The sequence below is a fragment of the Thunnus maccoyii genome, chromosome 9 (assembly GCF_910596095.1).
Source record: "Thunnus maccoyii chromosome 9, fThuMac1.1, whole genome shotgun sequence".
NCBI lineage: Eukaryota > Metazoa > Chordata > Actinopteri > Scombriformes > Scombridae > Thunnus > Thunnus maccoyii.
In genome coordinates this window covers 30,265,759-30,288,983 of record NC_056541.1, presented here as the reverse complement: position 1 = coordinate 30,288,983, position 23,225 = coordinate 30,265,759, and the positions used below count along the sequence as shown (strand labels likewise).

The 23,225-nt window shown below is 38.7% G+C and overlaps 1 protein-coding gene across 11 annotated transcripts in view; it reads left to right on the top strand.

The window, feature by feature from the left end:
• The window catches only part of LOC121903716 (citron Rho-interacting kinase), a 49,348-nt gene that overhangs the window by 6,387 nt on the left and 19,736 nt on the right, over positions 1–23,225 (top strand). For 6 of the 11 annotated variants that reach the window (XM_042421031.1, XM_042421033.1, XM_042421029.1 and 3 more), the window contains exons 2-15: positions 140–245; positions 6,462–6,605; positions 7,018–7,137; positions 14,523–14,702; positions 14,920–14,973; positions 15,076–15,129; positions 15,849–15,989; positions 17,748–17,873; positions 19,270–19,365; positions 19,597–19,713; positions 19,926–20,035; positions 20,307–20,481; positions 21,278–21,475; positions 21,580–21,633. In XM_042421031.1, coding sequence (XP_042276965.1) covers positions 237–245; positions 6,462–6,605; positions 7,018–7,137; positions 14,523–14,702; positions 14,920–14,973; positions 15,076–15,129; positions 15,849–15,989; positions 17,748–17,873; positions 19,270–19,365; positions 19,597–19,713; positions 19,926–20,035; positions 20,307–20,481; positions 21,278–21,475; positions 21,580–21,633 — 1,578 coding nt within the window. In that variant the 5' untranslated portion in view covers positions 140–236. The remainder of the gene's footprint in view (positions 1–139; positions 246–6,461; positions 6,606–7,017; positions 7,138–14,522; positions 14,703–14,919; positions 14,974–15,075; positions 15,130–15,848; positions 15,990–17,747; positions 17,874–19,269; positions 19,366–19,596; positions 19,714–19,925; positions 20,036–20,306; positions 20,482–21,277; positions 21,476–21,579; positions 21,634–23,225) is intronic. The other 5 variants (XM_042421032.1, XM_042421030.1, XM_042421039.1 and 2 more) reach the window with 1 other exon arrangement.

Here is a 23,225-nt window from a genome sequence, read left to right as displayed (position 1 = left end):
GCTACAATAATAGTGTTGAGTAAGCCCTTCTGTTCTCAAGAGGGGTTGTGCATAAAGAATGTTTACTGTCATGTTTCTCTCCCAATTCCCAATTTCCCATCCTCTCCTCATATCTCTCTCACGCTCTTTTCTCCAACAGATTAGTGACTACATCCTTCAACTATCTAGATAAGACCATCCCCTTTGGAAAAACCTCATCACTTTGAAAACATAAAACAGCCAGAATTGCTGGACACATGTCACAGGTATTACTCTTCACATGGTAAGAGTTTGTTTCCAGAATGAGCAAAATGAATCATGTGTGTGTGTGTGTGTGTGTGTGTGTTGGGGGGGGGAGGGGGGGGGGGGGGGGGGGGGGGGGGGTGTATAATAGACACATGGGACTTTAACACATGGGGAAAACTATGAGGTATATTATTATGAGGTTGTTAGACGAGGCTGAAGTTGGCATCCGATTCACAGCTTCTGATTGGAATTTTACGGTCCACCTTAAAAAGGGCGATTTCACTGATTTTCCCTAATCCAGACCACAATAGACCAGGTCCACATCAAATACCACTATACTTAGACCTGTCAAACCTGGACTAAATTATCATGGAGAACCCAGAGAATCAATAAAACACAGTTTCTGATTTATGAAACCTTTATTTTATTTGTGAAAATGCAAAAAAGGGCAATTTCACTGATTTTCTCTAATCCAGACCACATTAGACCAGGTCCACATCAAATACCACTGTACTTAGACCTGTCAAACCTGGACTAAATTATCATGGATTCTCCAGAGAATCAATAAAACACAGTTTCAGATTTGTGAAACCTTTATTCTATTTGTGAAAATGGAAAAAGGGCGATTATACTCCTTTTTTCGCATCCAGACCACATTAGACCAGGTCCACATCAAAAACCACTGTACTTAGACCTGTCAAATCTGGACTAGATTAACATGGAGAGATGTAACATGTCCAGACGCAGAAATAAGCCTGCTGGAGCCATACCCTAATTCACCAGGAAGTCAGCCATTTTGAATTTAATTTCAATTTTTGTGCAGATTTTGCCATTTCCAGGCATTGTATTTTAATAAACTCCTCCTAGAGATTTAACCCCACCAACACAAAACACAGTTTTGTCAATGTCATCTAAAAACCTTTGTGATGAAAAATTATCAAAATCTTGAGTTTTAGCTGAACGCCCTTGCCGTGGCAATGCAGCAATGTTGATGTTTCGCCATAAAACAGGAAGCCCTTATAAATCCAACATACATTGTCCAATGTGCCCCAAATTTCTCATGCTTCATGAGGTTCCCATCCTGAATACATCTATGTGTCAATATTGAGACATACTCATAGCGTCACTTACTGGTGACAGGAAGTTACATGTTCCGTACTTTTATGAGCTGTACTAAGCAGGATGAACAGATCCATCTGAAATTTGAATAGAAAAGCCTTAAGTCTTTGATGATTCCATATTGTGAAAATGGTGAGTTTTCACTGGATGCCTTTGCTGTGGTGGCGTGGCAAATTTCGATGTTTCGCCATGAACAAACAAAGTGTTGTAACTTGACTCTGCATGATCAGATCTTTTCCAAATTTCCCATGCTTGATAAATGTTCTGGTCTGAGGGCAAGGATAGGCTCATATTGAGTCATAGTCATAGTGCCACCTACTGGCAACAGGAAGTCTTAAGCGCCACTCTTTTGCTAACTACTACTAGTAGGTTAGCCAGAAACACATAAAATTTGGTCAGCCAAGGTGTAAGACCTTGACAATGATAACACCTGAAGCTTTTGAGTTTTCATTAAAAGTCGTTGCCATGTCAACACATTGTTCGCCACAATGTACGAAGCTGTTTTTAAGGGACTAGACATGCTTGAAAACTCACAAAATTTTGTACACACATGACAGGTCTTAAAATCTGTAATACTGTACAGGTGGTGGGCATGGGTGTGGCAGAATGGCTAGACAGCGCCCACTACAATACTTCAACACAGCAGCCCCAGTAGCAGGCAAAATAGTGGACAAAGGAAGTGATGTTTATCTCCTTCTTGCAATCTCTGAAAACAGCCTGGAGAAAAACTTGGTTTCAGGTCAGGTTGGTTGTGCCTGGTACATGGCATACACTGTAAATAAATCTGATCCACTAAATCTGTATTGTCACTGTGTTTTCTATAGGGAGCAGAAAGGATATAACAATAAAATTGTGAGGGATAGATGGAAAGGAGGGGCAGAGGGAAAGAGGGAGAGAAGAAGGAAGGACATAAAGAGTGAAGGAAAGGCAGTGAGAAATAATAGCAAAAAAGAAGTAAACAGGAAAAGCACAGAAAATTGGTGGGAAACATTAAAGAAATTAGAAGGAAAAGGGAAGTATAAAGGGAAAAGTAAAATGACAGATAAAGAACAATAGGGACATTGTTGTGAAAAAATCTTCAAATGGGCCAATAAATCTTCAGGTCACCCACAACTTAGTATTAAACTCAAAACTTTAGAAGGGAAAGACTAAAAAAATACACTGGAAGCTGGTAGAGTTCAATGTGAATAGGTTTACTGTGCATATAAAAATATACAGAGCAAACCGAGGCCTCCTTGTCCCAGGACAAAGAAAAAACCTGATGCAAAATCATAAAACCTCATATTATATACTTTTCATAACTCCTCCTATCGCGGAGCTTAGTTTCTAGTCTCTACCTCATTTTTAATTATATTCAACCATCTGGTCATTATTTCTGAGATTCATAAGTGACCTTGCCGCTTTGGTGATAATACAAGCGTGGCTTATCTTAAAAATTACTGTCTCAGCATCTTCCACCTTTTTCTCACACTAAAAATGGACCCGACGGCCTTTAATCATTTCACACAGAAAACCAAATTGCTATATCACATATTAGCCTTCTTGCTAACTTCCTGGGAACTGTCTCTTATTGGCATAATGCTATCTTTGCACTTTCACTGGCACATTCGTCATGGGAAGGCAGTTTTCCACCACAACATGGTGGAAGCTATGCATATGACCATGAGAAACGCAGGAACATGGAAGGGAGGAGATAGAAAGACGGAAGGAAAAAAGTAAGTTAGATAGACAGAAATGTACAGAATGTAAATGGGCCAGACAGTAAGACTGAAGGAAACTGAGACAAAAGTAGGACATTCAAACGACAGTTGGTCTGGAAAGGAGCAAGAGGATATCAGGAAGAAACAAAGATTGAGTTACATATAGAGGTTTTAGCAGTAGTTAAAGGGCTCCATAGGTACTTGAAACATTAGTAATAGTATTAGTTATATTAGGAATGCAACCAAAAGTTGTAGAAGTACTTTCAAGCAATAGTGACGGTAAGGGTATGGGAAACTGAGAAATACTACTTTTGACCCAAAGGCACACTCACAGACTCAAAAAGCAGGATCATTATGAAAAGAATTTACTTTGTCACCAGGCACAACACAGGACACCAACAGGTTAAACAGGTAAAAGGTTAATAATAATAATAATAATAATAATAATAATAATTTATTTATTTGTTTATATAGAACTTTAAAAACAAATGTTACAAAGTGCTTCACAAAGCAATAAAAATAAGGCAGTTAAGTCAAGCCAGGCAGGAAAAAGCAAAAAAAAAAACTAGCGTAGACATGATACACACTGTGGCAAATGACTAGGGTACTGTGCAGGTCTACAGTATAAACTCTTTGGATAATGAGGTAATGAGGATCATGACTGCAGGCAGGTGCAAGGTCAGGTGAATGGAAAAAGTAGGAACACAATAAGGACAACTGGTAAGCAGGAGGAGAAAAGCAGGGTCTGAAATGATGGAAAATGTTAGTGGACAGTCAATCAAATGTTGATAACTGTAACAAAGTATTGAAAGAAAGCTCTTTATAAAAATGTCTACATATACATATATATATATATATATATGTATGTATGTATGTATGTATGAAGAGCAAGAACACTAATGGCTGAATTATGGTACTTCTAACACAGGCCACAGCACAGGCTTTGGCAAAAGTGAGGAGACTAACATTGCCAGAAGCAGTGAGATCTGGACCTGGTCTAATGTGGTTTGGATGCCAAAAAAGGAGTGAAATCGCTGTTTTTTGCATGTTCACAAAAAGAGCAAAGGTTTCACGAATCAGAAACTGTGTTTTATTGATTCTCTGGGTTCTCCATGATAATCTAGTCCAGGTTTGACAGGTCTAAGTATAGTGGTTTCTGATCTGGACCTGGTCTAATGTGGTCTGGATTAAAGAAAATCAGTGAAATTGCCCTTTTTTGCATTTTCACAAATAAAGTAAAGGTTTCACAAATCAGAAACTGTGTTTTATTGATTCTCTGGAGTCTCTGTGATAATTTAGTCCAGGTTTGACAGGTCTAAGTATAGTGGTTTCTGATGTGGACCTGTTCTAATGTGGTCTGGATGGGAGAAAATCAGTGAAATCGCCCTTTTTTACATTTTCACAAATAGAATAAAGGTTTCACAAATCTGAAACTGTGTTTTATTGATTCTCTGGAGTCTCCATGATAATTTAGTCCAGGTTTGACAGGTCTAAGTATAGTGGTTTCTGATCTAAGTATGTGGTCTGGATGGGGAAAAAAAGCAGTGAAATCACCTTTTTTTGCCCTATTTTCTCAAATAGAGTAAAGGGTTTGAGATAATTAAGAAAAAATAAGTAAACATGAATAAAACTCAAGATTATGATACCCTTTGACATTTCTTGTCATACTGGAGTATTAGTTTGTTTAGACTTTTTAATACTGAGCAGTTAAGCCCACAGCAAATAGGCAGAGATAGCAATAAGACTGAAAAGCAGTTTACCATGAGTAAGGGCAAAAAGAAAAATATGCTACAGTTAAAATGATCAAAATTTAGGACAATTTCAGTCTACTAATCATCCTCATTTCATTTCCCCACTATTTGTTACTTATTCACCTCATGAATTAGCTCGAAAATGACCGAACAACGCCATCTACAGGCGTTATGCCAATTTTAAGGTGGACTGGGAAATTCCAATCGGAGGCGGTGAATCGGATGCCAACTTCAGCCTTGTGGTAGTTAGATGCTTAAAAAGATATATGATCAAGCTAGGTTGATCTAAATGATTGAACACTTAAAAAAAGTAATTAAATAATTAATTAACATTATTTGTGAATCAGCACAACACATTAGCAATATGTGAGATATGGTTTAATGCCCTGTTATGGAGAGCATGCACCATTAGTGAATATCAAATCATAGTTTAATGTTTCATAGACTACTTTACCTTTTTACAAAAAATATTCATCATTTTCATAAGTGATCAAAAAGAAAACATGCAGTCATTATCCATTTTGTTCAATAATGTCATTCCAGTGTCCGTATTGCCAAGCAACCTCTGTTTACCATGTGATTTTGCAGTTAGATGTGTTCATCCTCTGTGGTAAAGATAATCTTTTGGTGGATTTGCTGACACCTCTGCTGACTTGTATTCACATTGGAACATTCAGTATTGACGATTTATTTTGTCTTTGTAAAATTTAGAATGTGGTTCAGTACAGCCAGCAGTTTGCATTGATGCATGTGAAAACTTCCCAACTTTGAATGTATTGACAGTGAAGTAACTCTATTTAGTGAATCCATTTAGGGAAATATAGACTTAAAATATAAATTTAGATCTAACAAGAGCAAACTTAACTGGCCTGTTGTTATACGATTTTTAGGTGATAAAGTCTGTGTGATTTAAAACCTACATCTCAGCGTGACATGAAATTGTCCAATGCAGCCTTAACATTATCTCCATATGCTCAAGCAAGAAAGATGAAGATAGAAGTAGCAGTGCATTGGATCATATAGAAATGCAAAAATCAACAGAAATCTACTGAATTTGTGAATACAGTAATAATTGGAAATGTACACGTAATGTAATGTGAAATTAACTTATATGTCACATCTTTTAATCTGTCTCTTAAATGTGTTAGAAATGGCATATCTTTTTGAGGAGTGTCCAGTGACTCTTAAGTCCAATACAGTGTTGACCCATAGCTTTAACTGGCTGCAGCCTGATTCTGTGACACTGTGTTGTTGTGAACATGTGTCTGCATTCTGACTGTGTGTTAGTGGTGTCATACACTAAGTGCTGTGACTGTGTATCTGTGACTGTGCTGCCAGCCCTGCTGTTTCTCTGGTTTTCAATGCTCCTCAGGCCCTGTAATGCTATAATGGCACATCTAATTGGTCCACTGGTCCAATGACGTGCCACCAAACAAGAACAGTCTTGTACACTCACTCACTCACTCACTCACATGCACACACACAGACATTACAAGTGTATCGTTACTAATATTGTTGTTCAGACAAGAACATATCCTCCACACAGCTATGTTCTCAAGGGACGCTGTAAAAAAGTATCTGCTGGCATCCACAGGCCCTAGAGATTCATTAAATGACACTAAACTGTCAGAGAAATGTTAGATCCATACTATTTTCTTTTCTCCAGGTTGAGCAGGAGATCTCACTCGTCCAGAGGAAGATGTCTGACCTTGAGTCAGTGCTGCAGCAGAAAGACATAGAGTTGAAGGCCTCAGAGACCCAGAGGACCATCCTGGAACAGGACCTGGCAACCTACATCACAGAATGCAGTGTGAGTAGCCCTGTAGTTACTACAGTGGACACTACATGGACTGTTTCACTTGATCCAAATATCCGTGTGTGTGTGTGTGTGTGTGTGTGTGTGTGTGTGTGTGTGCATGCGTTTTGTTTTTTTTTGTTGTTTTTTTTTTTACATGTCTGTGTACATACAGTACCAGTCAAAAGTTTGAGCACACTTTCTCATTCAAATGAGTGGGAAGGTGTGTCATCATCAACTACAACTTCCAAAATGGATATGAAGTGGAAGCCGCACCTCTTCAAAACAGTTTCAACAAAAACTGCACATCATAACTTTCATAAATGTAACATGTATTGGAGGGCTGTTGTATTAGACGGCATTAGTTTTAGCTGGGTGTGTGTAATGAACTATCAACTGACTGTAAGTACGTATGTGTTGGTTTCAGAGTCTGAAGCGCAGTTTGGAACAAGCTCGGATGGAAGTGTCGCAGGAGGATGACAAAGCACTGCAGCTCCTTCATGACATCCGCGAACAGAGCAACAAGCTGCAGGAGATCAAAGAGCAGGTAAGACGGCATCTTTTGGCTTTGTCTTGATAGTTCAGTGTGGTGAGATATATACTCTTTAATGATGTTGTGGGCTTTAGACTTACTCACTAATGAGGAAACAAAACACAATAAGGCAGATCACTGTTGACCATATTAACATAATCATTTCAGATTTCATTTGATTTTTTTTCATTCAAGGGGATTCTTGAAACACTGTGTTGTGCACAGAAAACAAGTTAAATGATCTCTCTTTAGAGGCTGGTTAAGATTGATATTTGCAGTGATGGAGATATAGTATGGAATGTGTAAAGCAGGAATGATAGAATAATCTTTTAGAGAAGAAGCAGGGTAAGAGAATTTCATGTTGGCAGTCAGATGGAGCAGGTCAAGTCATCAAGACTGAGTGTGTGAGGTGTGAGTGTCAATTAAATAGGCACATGATGTTGGAACCCCACCACTCTCTGGAGGTATGCAGTCAGTGTAACATTAAACACTGACAACAGTCTCATGTTTCAATACCCTATATATGTCAGTTGTTTTTGTTGTTGAGTTTTAAATCTCCAAGAAAGATATATACTTAGATGCTGTTCATCCAAGTTTTTTTGAGAAGTGTTTGTTTTTCAAGGTTTTAGGAGTTTTCCACTTCACAAATAAAGGATCAAATAAACTGTAAGTTCAATCAAGAAAAAGCAAGGCACCACATCTTTCAGACTGTATGGATAATACAATCTGCCTCACGTGTCTGCAGGGTCCACACAGTGTGAATCTTCCTGGAATACTATCAGTGGAGACAGAGGAGGTTTCCTCTACACGCTACCAGCGTCGGAAATTAGCGGGGGGCAAGGGCAAAAATGCCCCAAGAAAAACCTAAAAACCGTGATCGAGGGGCAGAAATTGCCCCCAAAAATTCGAAAAAAATAATTTTATCTTTACCAGTTTAGGTCAATATCCTAATTCTACATGATGCCATCATTTTATTTTCATCTAATTAATTTAATTTCAATTTCAACACACAAACACAAACAGCGCTGTTGTTCACACTACGCACTACGATACCTGACAGAGGTGTTGCTCTCCTGCTGCACCTGCAGTGAAGTTCGCTGCCAGGATGGACCGCTACCTCCTTACAAAAACTCTAACTGCTCCACCCGATGAAAGCAACCTAAGTCCTGGGCCGTCACCAACACCACCGCCAGCAAGCAAAATAAAGACGAATAAGACGGCAAAGAAAGTTGCGGCTTCAACTATTGAGAAAATGAAAATAGACTGGCTTGGTGTCGAATAAATGAAGAAGACGACTCTCCTCTACTGCAAGGCATGCAGGGCTCACCCACCCAAAAATAGCCTGGAACCGCGAAGAAATAATCACGACTTTATCAAAGGAAGCGAACAGGTCAAAAAAGTGTTCGGCTCATCGGCACCAAGCCAACAAACATAATCGTTTTGCTTATGATAAGTAATATTAACGCTAACGCTAGTGTCTTTTGTCTGGCACGTTAGCCAATATAGTGTTAGTCATTTGGCTAACTAACGTTACTGTTAATACATATACGTGGGTCTTGCCGACCGGTGGGGTGTTCATTGCAGTTTTACAGAAGCGGTTTTATACTCTCATCTCATATATTCTCACTTTTTTATACAGATATAACGCATTATAGCTGTAAAGGAGATCCGTCACTAAGCCACCTTCGCTTTTATCTTTTTTTTTCACTGAACAAAACCGGCATAATGCCACCGTGTGTGCTTTTACATAGCATCCCAGCATGATGTGTAACACAATAGCGTCAGCTCCCTGTCCAGCCATTCCAGCTATCCTGAAGCTTCACACAGACGTCCAGCCGGCTATGACTACCTCCGTGGCCGACTTATTGGAGGAGCAACTCTGCCCCCCGCTGCGTGTCCATACCTTTTATATAGAATAGCGAGGCGGAATAAAGGCGCAGCATTCCCGCCTTGAACGGGCTGTGTAAAAAGGGCAGCAACTAACATTAATGGGCTCAGTGCGTCAAGTGAAATGAGCTTTTATTCCCAAATTTAGAACATACTTTTTACTAACCAATGAGGCAGTGCTGGATAATCGAGTCTATTATGTTATTTTCATCATGTCATCGTGGTCAAAACCTCAGCAAGGATAAATTTGGAGATGAAATAAAGAATGCTAAAAAAAACTTCAGCTGAAGGCATTTCGAGAACTGCATCAATAAAGAAGGAATATTACACTCGTTTTGGCTCTTTTGACAGTATTTGTAGCTACTAGTCTGTAATATTGTAAAACTGTGGCATACAACGCATCAGACCCACAATGACAACGGTAGACTGGCTTTGACTTGTAGGAGGTCTGAATATGACATTATCCCCCCAACCAGAACTTTTGGTCAATTTAATTAGATCAAACCAATTAAATATCGTCATGATCTCAAGATCATTATGTTATACTGTCATCTAGTGGTTTACACTGAAGGTTCTTCCTAAATAAAACCTTAGTTGTTGAAAGGAAATTGATGCATTAATTTGAATGAAATGAGACAGTGTTTATTGAGGAGGTTTTGGTTACACAAGGTGATGATTACTGTATTTATTTTAATCTGCGCTCATTTCACGTTAGAAACAGCAACTTTATGCACTAATTACTATTTTTGGACCCCAAAATGTAGTAAATGCCCCAATTTCTTAGACAGTGGGGGCAAAAGTTACCCCTCCCCCCCCAAATTTTTTTAAATTTCCTATACTGCACGCTACACTAAATTACTGAAATCAAATGTGATGAATGTGTGGCATGCATGTGAGTTTGTGTATATTTCTGCATGTGTAGCAGCACCACATGGCTGAGTGTTGCCAGCTGTGAGAATTGAGCTGTTACAAAATTGACAGCTTAGGACAATAGATACAGAGCATGAAAAATAATCTTCCTGGCATTATGCACCACTTTTTCTTAAAAAAAGGTAATAGAAAAACAACCTGTGTTTCTCAGCCTACACTAGTGCTGGTTACCAAGCACCGAATACATTGTGCAATGGTTGCTATAGTGATGAGAGCCATATACCTACGAGTGAAGAGAGTACCGATGCAGTGGGCAGGCTGTCGTGATGAGGTGCTGGGGCCTTAGCTCATTCTGTTCGAGAAACATCATTTTTGACCATTACTTGATATAAAACCTTAAAACCAGTGATGTATTAGAGGATTGCATCCTGTTCTGAAAAGAGCTTTTTGCAGATATAAAATCTGCATTTAATATCATGTACTGTGCATATACTTACCTTATCAAGGTACAAAATAAAATTTACTAGCATTATTTAATCCTACGTCAGTATAATGTGTTATAGTTCAAAAATTACATTTATACAATGCAATACCATATTATGGCAGAAGTGGTTCATGCAATTCAGAAGAGCCTTGCAACTAAGCTGCTGCTCCTTTGCAAGAAAAGCCAGTTGAAGTTGTCCAGGTAGATGGTCCTTTGTTGCCTCCCTGTTGAGGTGTTCAGGGCATGACTGACATACAGATAAAATGCCTCCAGACCCAGGATGTGTTGGAGGGATTACTTCTACATGCTGTCCTGGGACCACTTAAGTGTTCAGTATATTTGAGACAAACTGAGCTTGAAAACAAAAGTGTTTATACATTGTCCGAATGGCTGCACTCAAAGGTGGGGCAAAAACCTGCTGTCCTGGCTGCATCCCACTACCTTCATAGTCTTTCTCCAAGAACTACGTGGCCACATGTTAGTGTGTACATGTAGTCTTGATGCAATGAATTGTGCAAATGGAGATAAGGGGGCACACTTTCGGACAGTTTCTCCTCCAAGGTATTCATGGTGTTACACTCAGTTGTACACATGAAAAGTGATGGAAATGAAGAATGAAAAAACAGCGTGAGAGAGAATCCTCCACTTAGGACGTCCAAATGGTGTGGGGCAGTTTATCACGATCAAACCAGTGGCCTTAGTCTTCTGTAACCCCGAAACAGTCCAAGTGGAGGGTGGAGGTGTGAGTAAGGGTTCAACAGTAGTGAGACTGTGGTTGAACTGAGCGTGTCACTGGATATGTATTAGTGGGCGGACGTAAAAATAGCACACCCTCCCAAAGCAAACATTCCACGGATACATTATGATTAGAACAAAAAGAGTATAATCTGCATCTTCAAATATATGAGGATAGTTTGCTGCTCATGCATATTACCTTGTCTGTGTTCCCATTGGTGCCTCTCAGCAGGGTATTTATGCCGGCTAAATCCAGCATTTCATCTTGAAAAGCATCTGTCTCCCACGCTCTGTCATATGACTGCAGTGTTTATCATTTTCATACAGAAGCCATGCAGTGTTGGATCAACAGAAGAGATTGGGGATAGATTTATTTTCAGAGAAAAGCAATCTGCCAAAGCCATTAAGACCTGCAAACATATGCAAAGAGACAATCTTACTAAAGACAAGAGAGCAAAGAACTATTGAAAAACCACACTGTTCCTGTCTGCCTTGTTTTAACACAAAAAAAGAGGCAGGCTATAAGTGTCTTCAAATATTAACTGTGTGTGCATGATCAAGTGCTGTACTGTTGCTTGCTGTTTACAGGTGGAAAGGTCTGCATTGATTTTTGTCCATTTGTTGTCCATCAGATTGGTGTTTGCACCTTGTTATCTCACAAATAACAAATATATAAATGAATGCAGACTTAATATTTACTGTGATGGATTATGCAACTCAAGCAAGGGCCTGTATCTTTGTGTTAAGTCCAAGTTTTCCAGTATCTCAAAGTTGGCTTACTTTTAACTGGGCTAGATCACCATGGTAACTTAGCTGCATGGCTAACCTGCTCCAGTGCAGGTTAACTCCAGAGGATCAGATCACAATTTGTCAAATTGAGTCATTACTCAGACAGGGACAAAAGTCCTCAGTTTATAAAGTGACAAGTAAGACTAATGAAGCATTTTAGTATATCAGTAAAATTACTTTTCAATTAATTTCCTCTCAGGGTTTAAAACAAAGCTTCTAACAGACAGATGACTAGTTTACCACACTGACAGACCAATGAATGGTGACTATAGCTGCATTTTAATTATGCTACATTTCTTTTGTTACCAACAAGATTCCTAACAGTACAGATGTTTTTACAGTCTTATTCTAAAGTGACACTGTGAGCACTGAATCTTTTTAGCCTTAACAAAATGAAAATTGTAAATAAAAAGTAATAACCACTTTGGCCTTTTACCAGAAAAATGAATAGTTTGTTCATCATGTGACAAAAAAATCACCAAAATGTCACTGCAGAAAATATATCATCAATGGATAAAACATTTTCCATTTTCCATACTCACTCTACATTGCTGAACATTTTAAAAATGAAAACAGTATTTATAAAGTATTTATAAAGTCCCATGTAATAATTCCCAAACATTTTTACAGCCTTATCTTTAATATTTGGATTTTATCTAAAGTATTTCCACAGTTTTTCTTCTAATGTGTGATTATATTATACACATTTCACCAAACTAAATAGGTTTTTGTTGCAGCATTAAATTAATTCTCCCGCGGCTATCTCTATGTCATTGCATATCACACTGAGTATTTTACTCATGGTTTTGAAGACGTTGCTTGTAATTAACAACTCTGTCACTCTCACATGAATGTGCTCACAGCTGGACTGATAAACCCAAACTTAAGTGATTCAGTTGATAACCAGCTTGGTTCATTTTGTGTGTTAAGGGCAAGTATCGAATTGGGGAAAGAATAAATGGAACTCAGGAGATAACTTTATGTGGCAGTGTGCCAGTTTACCACCCTTAAACTTGAGGCTGATCAGTATTGAAAAAAAGATTGCTCTCTGATATATTCTTTGACATTTCAAGGTTTCTATTTCAACTATCATGCACCCAGCCAAACAACAAAATGAAATAAAAAGAAATGCAACCGTCATTACCAATAAAGAGTAGAGTCACACTCACAGAGAATTAAACTCAAGATTTGCAGTCAGAAACATTCTGACTCGAAGGTCTTTCTCAGTCTCCTAGGAGATATTCCTGGAAAGCTGCTCTATAAAGTGATAGTGAGAGTATCTTTAATGTCTTTTCTGGTCACTTGGAAGTATTTTCAATACAAGTGACTAAATGACTAAATTCCAACACAACTGACTCAAGTATGTTTCCTTCACAGCTGCTTCTTCATGCAACAGACACCTGAATGAACCAAGGACAGCAAACTTACTGTGTGACTGGTTCTCTGTAATAAAAGATAACTGTTCAGTGCTCCACAAGCCTGTTGTTTAACGTCATATTGAAAGCTGAATTCCCTCGTCTTTAATTTCCTTAGACTGAGTCATTGTTTCGCTGAAGAATAACAGGATTTTGAAAATCATTTCTGGCTTTTATTGACACTGGAAGTCAGGACGAGCAGATGAAAGGTTGTTCCCAGGAGATCCAGCCCATCCTCATTGATGGGAGCTGTCCTACTTGATATTTGACCTACACAGGTCGGCTCCCATACATATGAAAGGCCAGTGTGGGCTAACTGGTTAGGGAGACACTCTCTGTACTCAGAGATCTATAGTTGCATATGTAACCTTCCGTTCCACTTCAGCTAAACTATTTTAGCATTGTTTTCACCATGTCTGATGCTGTCTGCTTCACTTGTCCTTCTCTGCGTCAGTTGAGCATCAGTGTCCCTGGATGCAGAAGGATTACTTTTTATTAGTGTGACTGACAGGCTGATTTGTCCTGTAACCTGATGAGGAGGTTGAAACTAGATGTATTAGGCTGTGACTAATTACTATTTAACAGACATGTGCATTAAGTGGCTCTGGCTGATCGTATTTTTCTCTCCACATTCCTTTCTCTGTTCATTGACTTTTTATACTATTTTAGTGTGCTTATACTTATAGGATTGGACATATAATGGCTTTTATATATGCCTTTTAATTACCTTCACTATGTTGAACTGTTTTCTTGTTCAGTTTTAATATGCAAGCTGCATATCTAAAATATATCTCTTATGAATGACTTTGCTCTCATAAATAATGCAGTGGCTTCTAACAAGCACATTTTCTTCAGATAGGTTCAGGTCAAACAACACTGGGGCTGCTAGAGAGCTCTTTTCCACTTAAATCATACAGAAATCTCTCTGCCAATTTTTCCAAAATTTGCTGCAGAGGCTTCTAAATAAATATAGTCATGGTAATTTGATAAAGTGCTTTCAAGTGGCTAGAATTTGAAAAGACTGTCCCATTCCAGGTACTTTTTATGAAGTATGCGCTCTACTAAATGGAAACTACACTTATTTTCGTCATATTGGAAATTTCCTCTCTTAATGTTATTGTTCCTTCTGTGTTTAGGACCATTGCTCCTCTCCTCTCCTCTCCTCTCCTCTCCTCTCCTCTCCTGTCCTCTCATCCATGGTTTCTGTGGTCTTTGTACAGGAATATCATGCCCAGCTGGAGGAGATGCGAGTTTCCATCAGACAACTGGAGGAGGACCTGTCTGCTGCCCGTCGCCGTAGCGACCTGTATGAGGCTGAGCTGAAAGAGTCTCGGCAGAGCAACGAGGAACTGAAGAGGAAGGCTGCAGACTATCAGCATAGGATGCAGAAGGTCTACACTGTAACTATTAATGGTCAAGAAAGTTTCATAAGAAGACAGTATGGTATATTTGACACATACTGTACATAAACTGCATTTGAGTTGGGCTGAGAATTAAAATGTAACTCACAAAATGATACTTTCACTATATTTCACTCTTTTGTTGTCATTATGGAGTTTCTACCTTGCCATGATCAGTACTCGGAGTGATCTCACTGATTTCTCCATATTTTCACAGGTCAAAGAGCAAGGCAAAGCAGACACAGATGAGCTGGTCACCAAGCTGGAGAAGGTAGTTTATGAAGTTCATATTAATATAAAAGTGATGAGGATACTTATCAGTATATTACATCAATCTACACATATCACAATGATGGTACTTTTGTTTTTTTAGACCAATGCTGAGCAGCAGACAAAAATCCAGGATCTTCAAGAGAAGCTTGCCAAGGTAGAGTATTTTTGTTGGGGATATTAATGAATAATTTATATGAGCTTGTGCTCCCAAACGTAAGAGATGTAACAGCATTTTACACTTACCGATGAGTGTATAAACTCTTTCTTTACCCTCCCTTATCTTCTTCTTTCTCTCTCTGTGTCTCTCTTAAACTGTGGTGTACAGTCAGATTTGGTCTATGGCCCAAGAACAATTAAGCTGTCTTTTAAAACCAGAATTACTGCTTAATTATCAGCAATCAAACACTTTTGCCTCATTAGTAAAGATAATTTCATCCTACTGGAATTGTCTTTTCCCAGAAATGAATATTTAAAAGTACCATGCATTCTGCCAAGAGCACATGTGGCAGTGGTTCAGATATTCCATGCTGACTAAGCTCACATTTTAGACAGATTCTGACTCAATGTGCACGCAAATTTCAGAAATCAACAGTAGGAATTTGTTTCTTAAAGGGGCTGAGTGCTGTTTGTTTAAGGATATCATATTAGTACTATACAGTTATACAGTAAACAGTTTGTTTACAAGGAGTCATTGAACTTAGCACAATGATGTTAATTATTCCTCATATGCAAACTTTGTATCTGAAGCCACTGCTTTATTACCCAGTGTCATTACTTTGAGCAACATATATAACTGATTCCTTTCACTTATAAAAAGGACTTCTTAGAACAAATTACTGTTTGATTGATATGTTTTTGACTTTTAACCCCTAGGCATTAAAGGCCAGTGCCGAGGCTACAGACCTCCATCAGAGTATGAGAGTGGCCAAAGAGCGCTTGGAGCGAGATCTAGAGAGGCTACAGAACAGGGAGGACTCCAGTGACAGCCTGCGTAGACGCCTCCGTGAGACCGAGGTATATACACACCTCTGTTATCATACAGACTCATATATGTTCTGGCCCCCTGTCTGTTTTTCTCTTGTTATTCTGTGTATCATGTCATTTGTTGCTTTGCATGAACATCTTTGTTAAAAGTGTTAAAATAAATCTGGCTAATAGCTCATATGTTCGCTTGTAAATTGGTTGTTTTGCACCTTGTGAGAAACACTTGTGTTTTGATGATAGCACGTCAGATTCAATTGTGCTCTGAATATTTGACACAGTTGATCATAATTTGTATGATTTTTGTATTTCATTTCTGTGGAGCTACTTCATTGCCTCATGTTTGTGAGAAACATATGGTAAAGCTAAACAAAAAGGTAGGAAACGCTACGTTTATATGCCTCAGAGTCTCAGCTTTTCACCCATATCACCCCAGAGTCTGAGGCCTTTAGGTTATCATTTTTGCACATATATCTACCAAATTCCTGCAGTATTTATTGTGTAGAGACGATCTTGAAAGTAAAGTCGGTTATTGTGACTGGTATTATGAAGCTAATCAGTCTGCCTTTGATATTTTATTGATTGATTCGCATGTGGCTCAGTGCTCCCGCTTCTGCTATAATGTTGCTGTACACACTTTTCTTACAGGCCAAATACATTAGGTAAACTGTGAATGCCCTAACATCTAAATAAACCTAAAAGAAAAACAATCATTAAAAGCATGTAGGCCTTTTAATAATAGTAACTGCTTTATGTTCCTGGACTTTTCAGCAATTCACCACACTTATTAGGTCAGTGTTTACCATTGTTTCCACTTCTGGCATTAGAAAAAAACATCCTGTATATAGTTTAAATTATTCAAGTCAAGTTTCTGCAAAAAAAATCTTGATACGAAATTCGAAGCATTTAAACTGCTGACAAAATGGTGCATGTGATTATCTGCAGATGTGTAGGAGAGCAAACAAGGAATGTAAAAACTGTGACTGTAACTGTCCAAACTTGCTCACTACAATGTGCAAAAGTGCAGAAACCAACAGACAAAACTTTTATCCTTTTCATCATTGTCTCAGAGTATCTCTCTCAAAACCTTTAAGTAAGCCACACCACAATAGGTTGTATGCAAATATATTGTATGTATAAGTATTTACATTTGTTACACTTTCAAGGTTTTTATCTTTGGATCAGCTGTAATAATTCTACTATAAATATGTACATTATGCATACATTATGTATTCATTTATGCAGTGTCTTTAGTTACACAGTATACTTTATTTTTGAGAGGGGTTGTTATGATTTCTTCTAAAACAGTGCTTCACACCAGGCACTAGACATGTAAATTTGTTAATTAGCTCATATTAATTTAGACCGGAGAGTCAGAGGGAAGAAAATACACATCTGGTCAAATTTGAACAGCTCCTAAGACTGCTCATATCATCACATACGAATGCAAATGAGCACTTTGGAACTATTGTGATGAACCTAGAATAATGAGATATAAACATTGCAGAGGTGGATAACTAACACACCAAATGAATGTGGCTGCTACAGTTTATCATCAATTCTTTTTTGAAGTGGAAATCTTAGGTCTAATTGGCGTTCCCACAAAATGTATTGTGATGTTCACATGGAGATACGCTTATTTGGATGTATGGATCCTTTGACCTGTGTGTACATGTCTAAAATTAAAGCGAGTCAGTTAACAGAGGTGTGTGTGTGTGTGTGTGTGTGTGTGTGTGTGTGTGTGTGTGTGTGTGTCGGTGTTTGTACATTACTTGTGTGCATTGTATGCAGGATGGTAGGAAGACTCTTGAGAACCAGGTGAAAAGGCTGGAGATTGTTGAGCGCCGGGAGACCAAATTGAAGGACGAGATCCAGAGCAAGGGCCAGCAGATTCAGCAGATGGCAGATAAGATTCTGGTAACTCACCTTTTATCTCTTGTGTGGAGCTAAAATAATCAGAGGAGGTGTGAGATAAACATAGCTCATTGTCATCACTGCAGAGGAAGTGCTATTTTACATAATATTTCTGGAAAACCTTTTAATTTACTATTTCTATGGATGATCCATAAACTGTTATTTCTATATACACAAGGAACAAAGTCACCCCAAACAATAACTTCTTTTATTATTTCTTATAGCCTCTAAACAGCCATGATCCACCCACACAGGTGTTTTCAATTAATTTACCTTATTAAACTGTGTGGGTGCGACAGACTGGATTAATATCTCCTGTTAGTCATCTATTTGGGTGGTTTACATAGGGTTTGGTGACATTATGTCATACCGTGCATAGCCCCGCAGAGGTCTAATTAGTCAGAATGAGTGAAAACACCTGTTTGAGTGTGCAGGGCCAGAGAGAAGGTGGTCATGTAGCTGGGGCCAGGTTCTCCTAATCCAATTCTATTGCATGAAGACCCCTAAATTAAAGTTTGTACAAAGAGTTTCATCCTAAGATGTACTCAAAAAGCTGAAAAGAGAAGCTTTTGTGGCAAATAAGAGAACTTATAAGAAAAGACTGTTTTCACTGCCAAAGCAGGAAAAGCACAGGTGTAATTAATACCATTAGAGTATTGTGCATTAGCACCTGTGCTTTTCCTGTTGTGACAAAAATATGTATAGATAGAGATATATAGAGAGCTCTTATGAGAAGGTGTGGGGTTGACCTGGTTGATATGGATGACTGTGTTTCATAAATCTGTTTACTCACTACATCCACAGTGACACAGACAAGGGACTGGTCTGTATCAGTGAACGTGAAATAAAATATCAATCATTATTTATTCGTCATAGATTATTACAACACATTTTATAGTATTGGTGAAGAGTGCTATCTGGCGCCCTGAGCACTTAGTAGCACTTACTGCTTGCATACCTAAAAATCATGAATAAATACTGTATATCAGTGTATTAAATACACTAATACACTCCCTTGTCAAATATACTGTGTCTGGCATCAAAAAACACCTGTGTGTTGGTAAGGCTCCACCACCATCAAAACCCAATTGAGCTCATTAAAAGCTCATTATTGTTGGATTTTTCCAAATGATGACAAGGTCAGGCATATATCCAGAAACAGCTATAGCTGATTATGATACAGTGTTTGTGACTCCTCTGGATTACCTATATGTCACATATATAATATATATGTGAATTATAAATGCAATATATATATCACAAACAGCTCATCATATATGAGCTGGTTTTAGCGCTAAAATATTCTCTGAATTACTCTTAGACCAAAAACTAGTTAGCCTTTGTGAATGCGGCCCCTGATGTTTTATGCAGTGACTAACATATTTATAACTTTGTGTAGGAGCTTGAGGAGAATCTGCGAGAGACCCAAGGCACTGCCCAGAGGTTGGAGACTCATCTGAAGCAGAAGGAGAAGCTCTACGAAGATAAGATTAAGGTTAAATACACTCACATATACTCATTGTTGCAATGTAGGACAACAGGCAGGTATCTCTTGATATACTCTCCCTACAGGAAGTGATCTATGTTTGGCAGTCATCCTTTAGCCAGTTGAGTAGTGGGTGTACTCTATGCTTTGGAGATCAGCACTATGTCATCTTCACACCGTTCTCTGTCCTGTTAAGTGATATCCTGGTTATGGTTCTGTGGGCTTCCTGGCACTGAACAGGTGTTGGAGGCCCAGATGAAGGCGGACATGGCTGATAAGGAGATGCTGGAGTCCAGTCAGAGCAAATATGAGGAGGAGATGCGGGAGAAGTGCAGCATCATCAGTGAACAGAAGGCGGTAAGAGCTGACCAGCTTGGCGACACTATTCCAGGCGTATTTTAACATTTATCACACTGACATAGATTTCATGTTTGGAATAATCTTGGGTAGGTTATTGTAGAGCACAAAACAATGAACCATAATCTGACCCCAGTTTAAGCCTGTGATGTAAAGATCTGACTGAATATTTCATTAAAGAACACGTTATATTGTCCATAATTTCCATTTAGACCATAAATGCAATGGACTCTAAGATGAACAGCCTGGAGCAGAGAATTGCTGAGCTGTCTGAGGCCAACAAACTGGCAGCCAACAGCAGTATCTACACCCAGAAAAACATGTAAGTACTGATACAAGCATTAGGATTACTTTCTCTATAATGAGGTGAATTCAAGTAAAAGCTATGACCTCTCATTGAGTGTAATTAGTACTATATCAGCTCCATGTTGGTACAACACAGATAAGGGCAATAGATTTTTCTAATCAAGACGTTTTAGTGTAAAACCAGGAATATACTGTACACCTGTTTTGATCTTGGACCTAGCATGTGACAATGCTAGGCTATTATTTCAACTTTTTGCTCCTGTGTATTGTACCTGTGGTCGTGGCAGGAAAGCCCAGGAGGAGATGATCTCAGAGCTTCGCCAGCAGAAGTTCTACTTGGAGTCTCAGGCTGGGAAGTTAGAGGCCCAGAATGCCAAACTAGAGGAGCATCTAGAAAAAATGAGTCAGCAAGAGCAAAGCAATAAGAGCCGTGTACTGGAGCTGGAAACAAGGCTCAGAGAGGTGAGGAGTACTATAGGAATACTGGGTCAGTCTCATTCCAACCTTTCACCTCTACACCTAATTCAGCTTCAGTATTAAGTATTATTATTGACTATTTTGGATGTCTTCACAAAAATCTGTGTAGGTCTAAACTTAAAAAGCTACTCTTTTAAATGTTAAATGAATAAAGCTGATGTAGCGATCTGCCTGCAAATGGTGCCTGTATACCTGTGTGTAATACTTTCCTGAATGTATATCGAGGATATGATTATAGTGCGTCATGACCCCATGTAGTAGCAGGTGTAGCATGTAGAACAGTTGTTAGATGATAATTTATAGGTTCCAGCCATTAGGTTGGATGCCAAAAAAGGTAAAGAACATTTGATGTACAATGCATAAATGTGACATATGGCATGACGTTGAGATGTAATGGTGTCTTACAGGTTTTGTAGAGGATTTTTGTCTTAAAGTGTTCGAAAATAGTTCAGAAAGTGAGTTTTATAGTCGAGAATTCCTAACACTTTTTAAGTCACTGGTATTGATTAACAACTTAATGAATTCAGTTCAAGTATATTATGGTAATTTTGTGCTATTGAGCAGAGAATAAACCTTATTTACTATTTTAATTCAGATGATACAGAAAAGAGCAGAATAACAAATTTGTGCGGAGTCAGACAAGGTGAGGTGTTGGGTGTAATGCGTCTTTCATCCCTGTGGGGGGTTGTGTCATGTCAGCATGTCTCTGGCTGCTCCTTGGGGTGACTCACCTCCTCCTCCTCCCTGATCCTGGATGCCCCGTTTCTGTCTGCCTCTCTAGATTGGGCTGGAGCATGAGGAACAGAAGCTGGAGATCAAGCGTCAGGTGACAGAGCTCACCCTGTCACTGCAGGAGCGCGAATCCCAGATCAGCAACCTGCAGGCTGCTCGCCACGCTGTGGAAAGCCAGCTGCAACAGGCCAAGACTGAGCTGGAGGAGACAACTGCAGAGGCTGAGGAGGAGATCACTGTGCTCAGAGTGAGAGAGAGATAAAATAGAGGAGCACTGAAGATGATGTCTTCTTTGATGTTATGTAATTCAGGCAGTGAAATCTGTCCCTCTGTCTCTCTTGTCATACCTAGGCACACAGAGATGAGATACAACGGAAGTTTGATGCCTTGAGAGACAGCTGCGCAGTAAGATGCTCACTCGTTTTTTGTTTTTTTTCTTTCACTCTTTCCAGGAATAGACGTCTCATCTGGCATTGAATACCAGCTGAATCATCACACATAACTAACAACCTAAAGCCATACTGTTTCAGTCCATGTGTGTTTCTGTTATTCCTGCGTAAATGAGTCTTCATTTAAAAACATTTCTTTTTTTACCATCAATCATAAATTGAGTCCCTGTGGTTTTAAACTCCCTCCCTTCTTCATCACACTCATCTTCCATACAAAAATTGTTACATTTACATCATTTCTCAGTTGGTGAAAAGTGTGACCAGGGCTCCACAATATTTTTATTTATTTACAATGACAGCCTGGTAAGTGCCAGAAGACACTTGAAAGGGGGGAGGAGGGTAGGGGACAAACAAACAAACAAACAAAGAAAACAAAACAAAGAAGAATGGCTAATTAATCAAACTGAAGTAAAACAATTACAGGAAAACATTTACAAGTATTAATCAAACAGAAGTAAAATATTTACAAGTATCATTAAAATATCCATAAGTAGGCCCTTAAAAGCAGAGATTTAAATAAAGTTATCCAGTTTTGGTGTTTTTTGTAACAAATTCCAGTCATTAGCAGCAGCGGACTGGAATGACAACAAGCCAAAGGATGTGTTGGATTTAGGGACATTTACCCTGATGTAAGTGGAAGACCGCGTATTGTACTTGGCCAAAAATATTGGCTGCAATAACTGACTTAAATAGGGGGGTGAGTATCCAAGAAGTGTTATATAAATAAGCGTAAACCAGTGTACATTATGATAAGTATGCAGAGAGGCCCATTTAACCAGAGAATACAGAAGGCAGTAGTGTGTTTTTAATGGGGCATTCGTTGCAAGTCGAATAGCAGAATGATAAATTGTGTCAAGCTTTTGAAGTATTGTTTTGCAAACCAATCTATAAATTGTATCAACATAATCAAACAAGGGAAGTATGGTCATTTGAACAATCATGCATTTGGCAGCAAGTTTTACTTTGACCTTAGACTGCAACATGGTGACGTGATGAGAGAAGGACGATGCACTATCTAGCTAGATTTCTAGGTGTTTATAGCCTGTATCCTGCTCTAGGATGGTTCCATCTCTAGTGATAATGTTCAAAATTGAAGGGGACACAGTACCTTTCTGTCTAAACCACATAACTTTAGTCTTGGCAGCGTTTAATGACAGATTGAGCTTAGTAAAAGCCTGCTGCATTTCAAGAAAACTATCCTGAAGTGATTTTATCACTGTATCTGGAGTTGGACCAGTGGCATACAAGATTGTATAATCAGCATATAAATGAATGTGGGAATTATTGTGAATTATTAAAAAGAGAGTGGGAGCAAGTATAGAGCCCTGGGGAACACCTAAAGACACGTGGAGGGGCTGCGAGAGATGGAAGTCTAAATTTACATACTGCAGCCTATTAGAGAGGTAGTTTGAAAACCAAGCCAACAAGTGACTAGAGACCCCAATACTAGCTAGTCTAGTTAATAACATGGAATAATCCACAGAGTCAAACGCTTTCACTGGGTCGATAAATATTGCAGCACAATGTTGCTGACTGTACACTAGACAA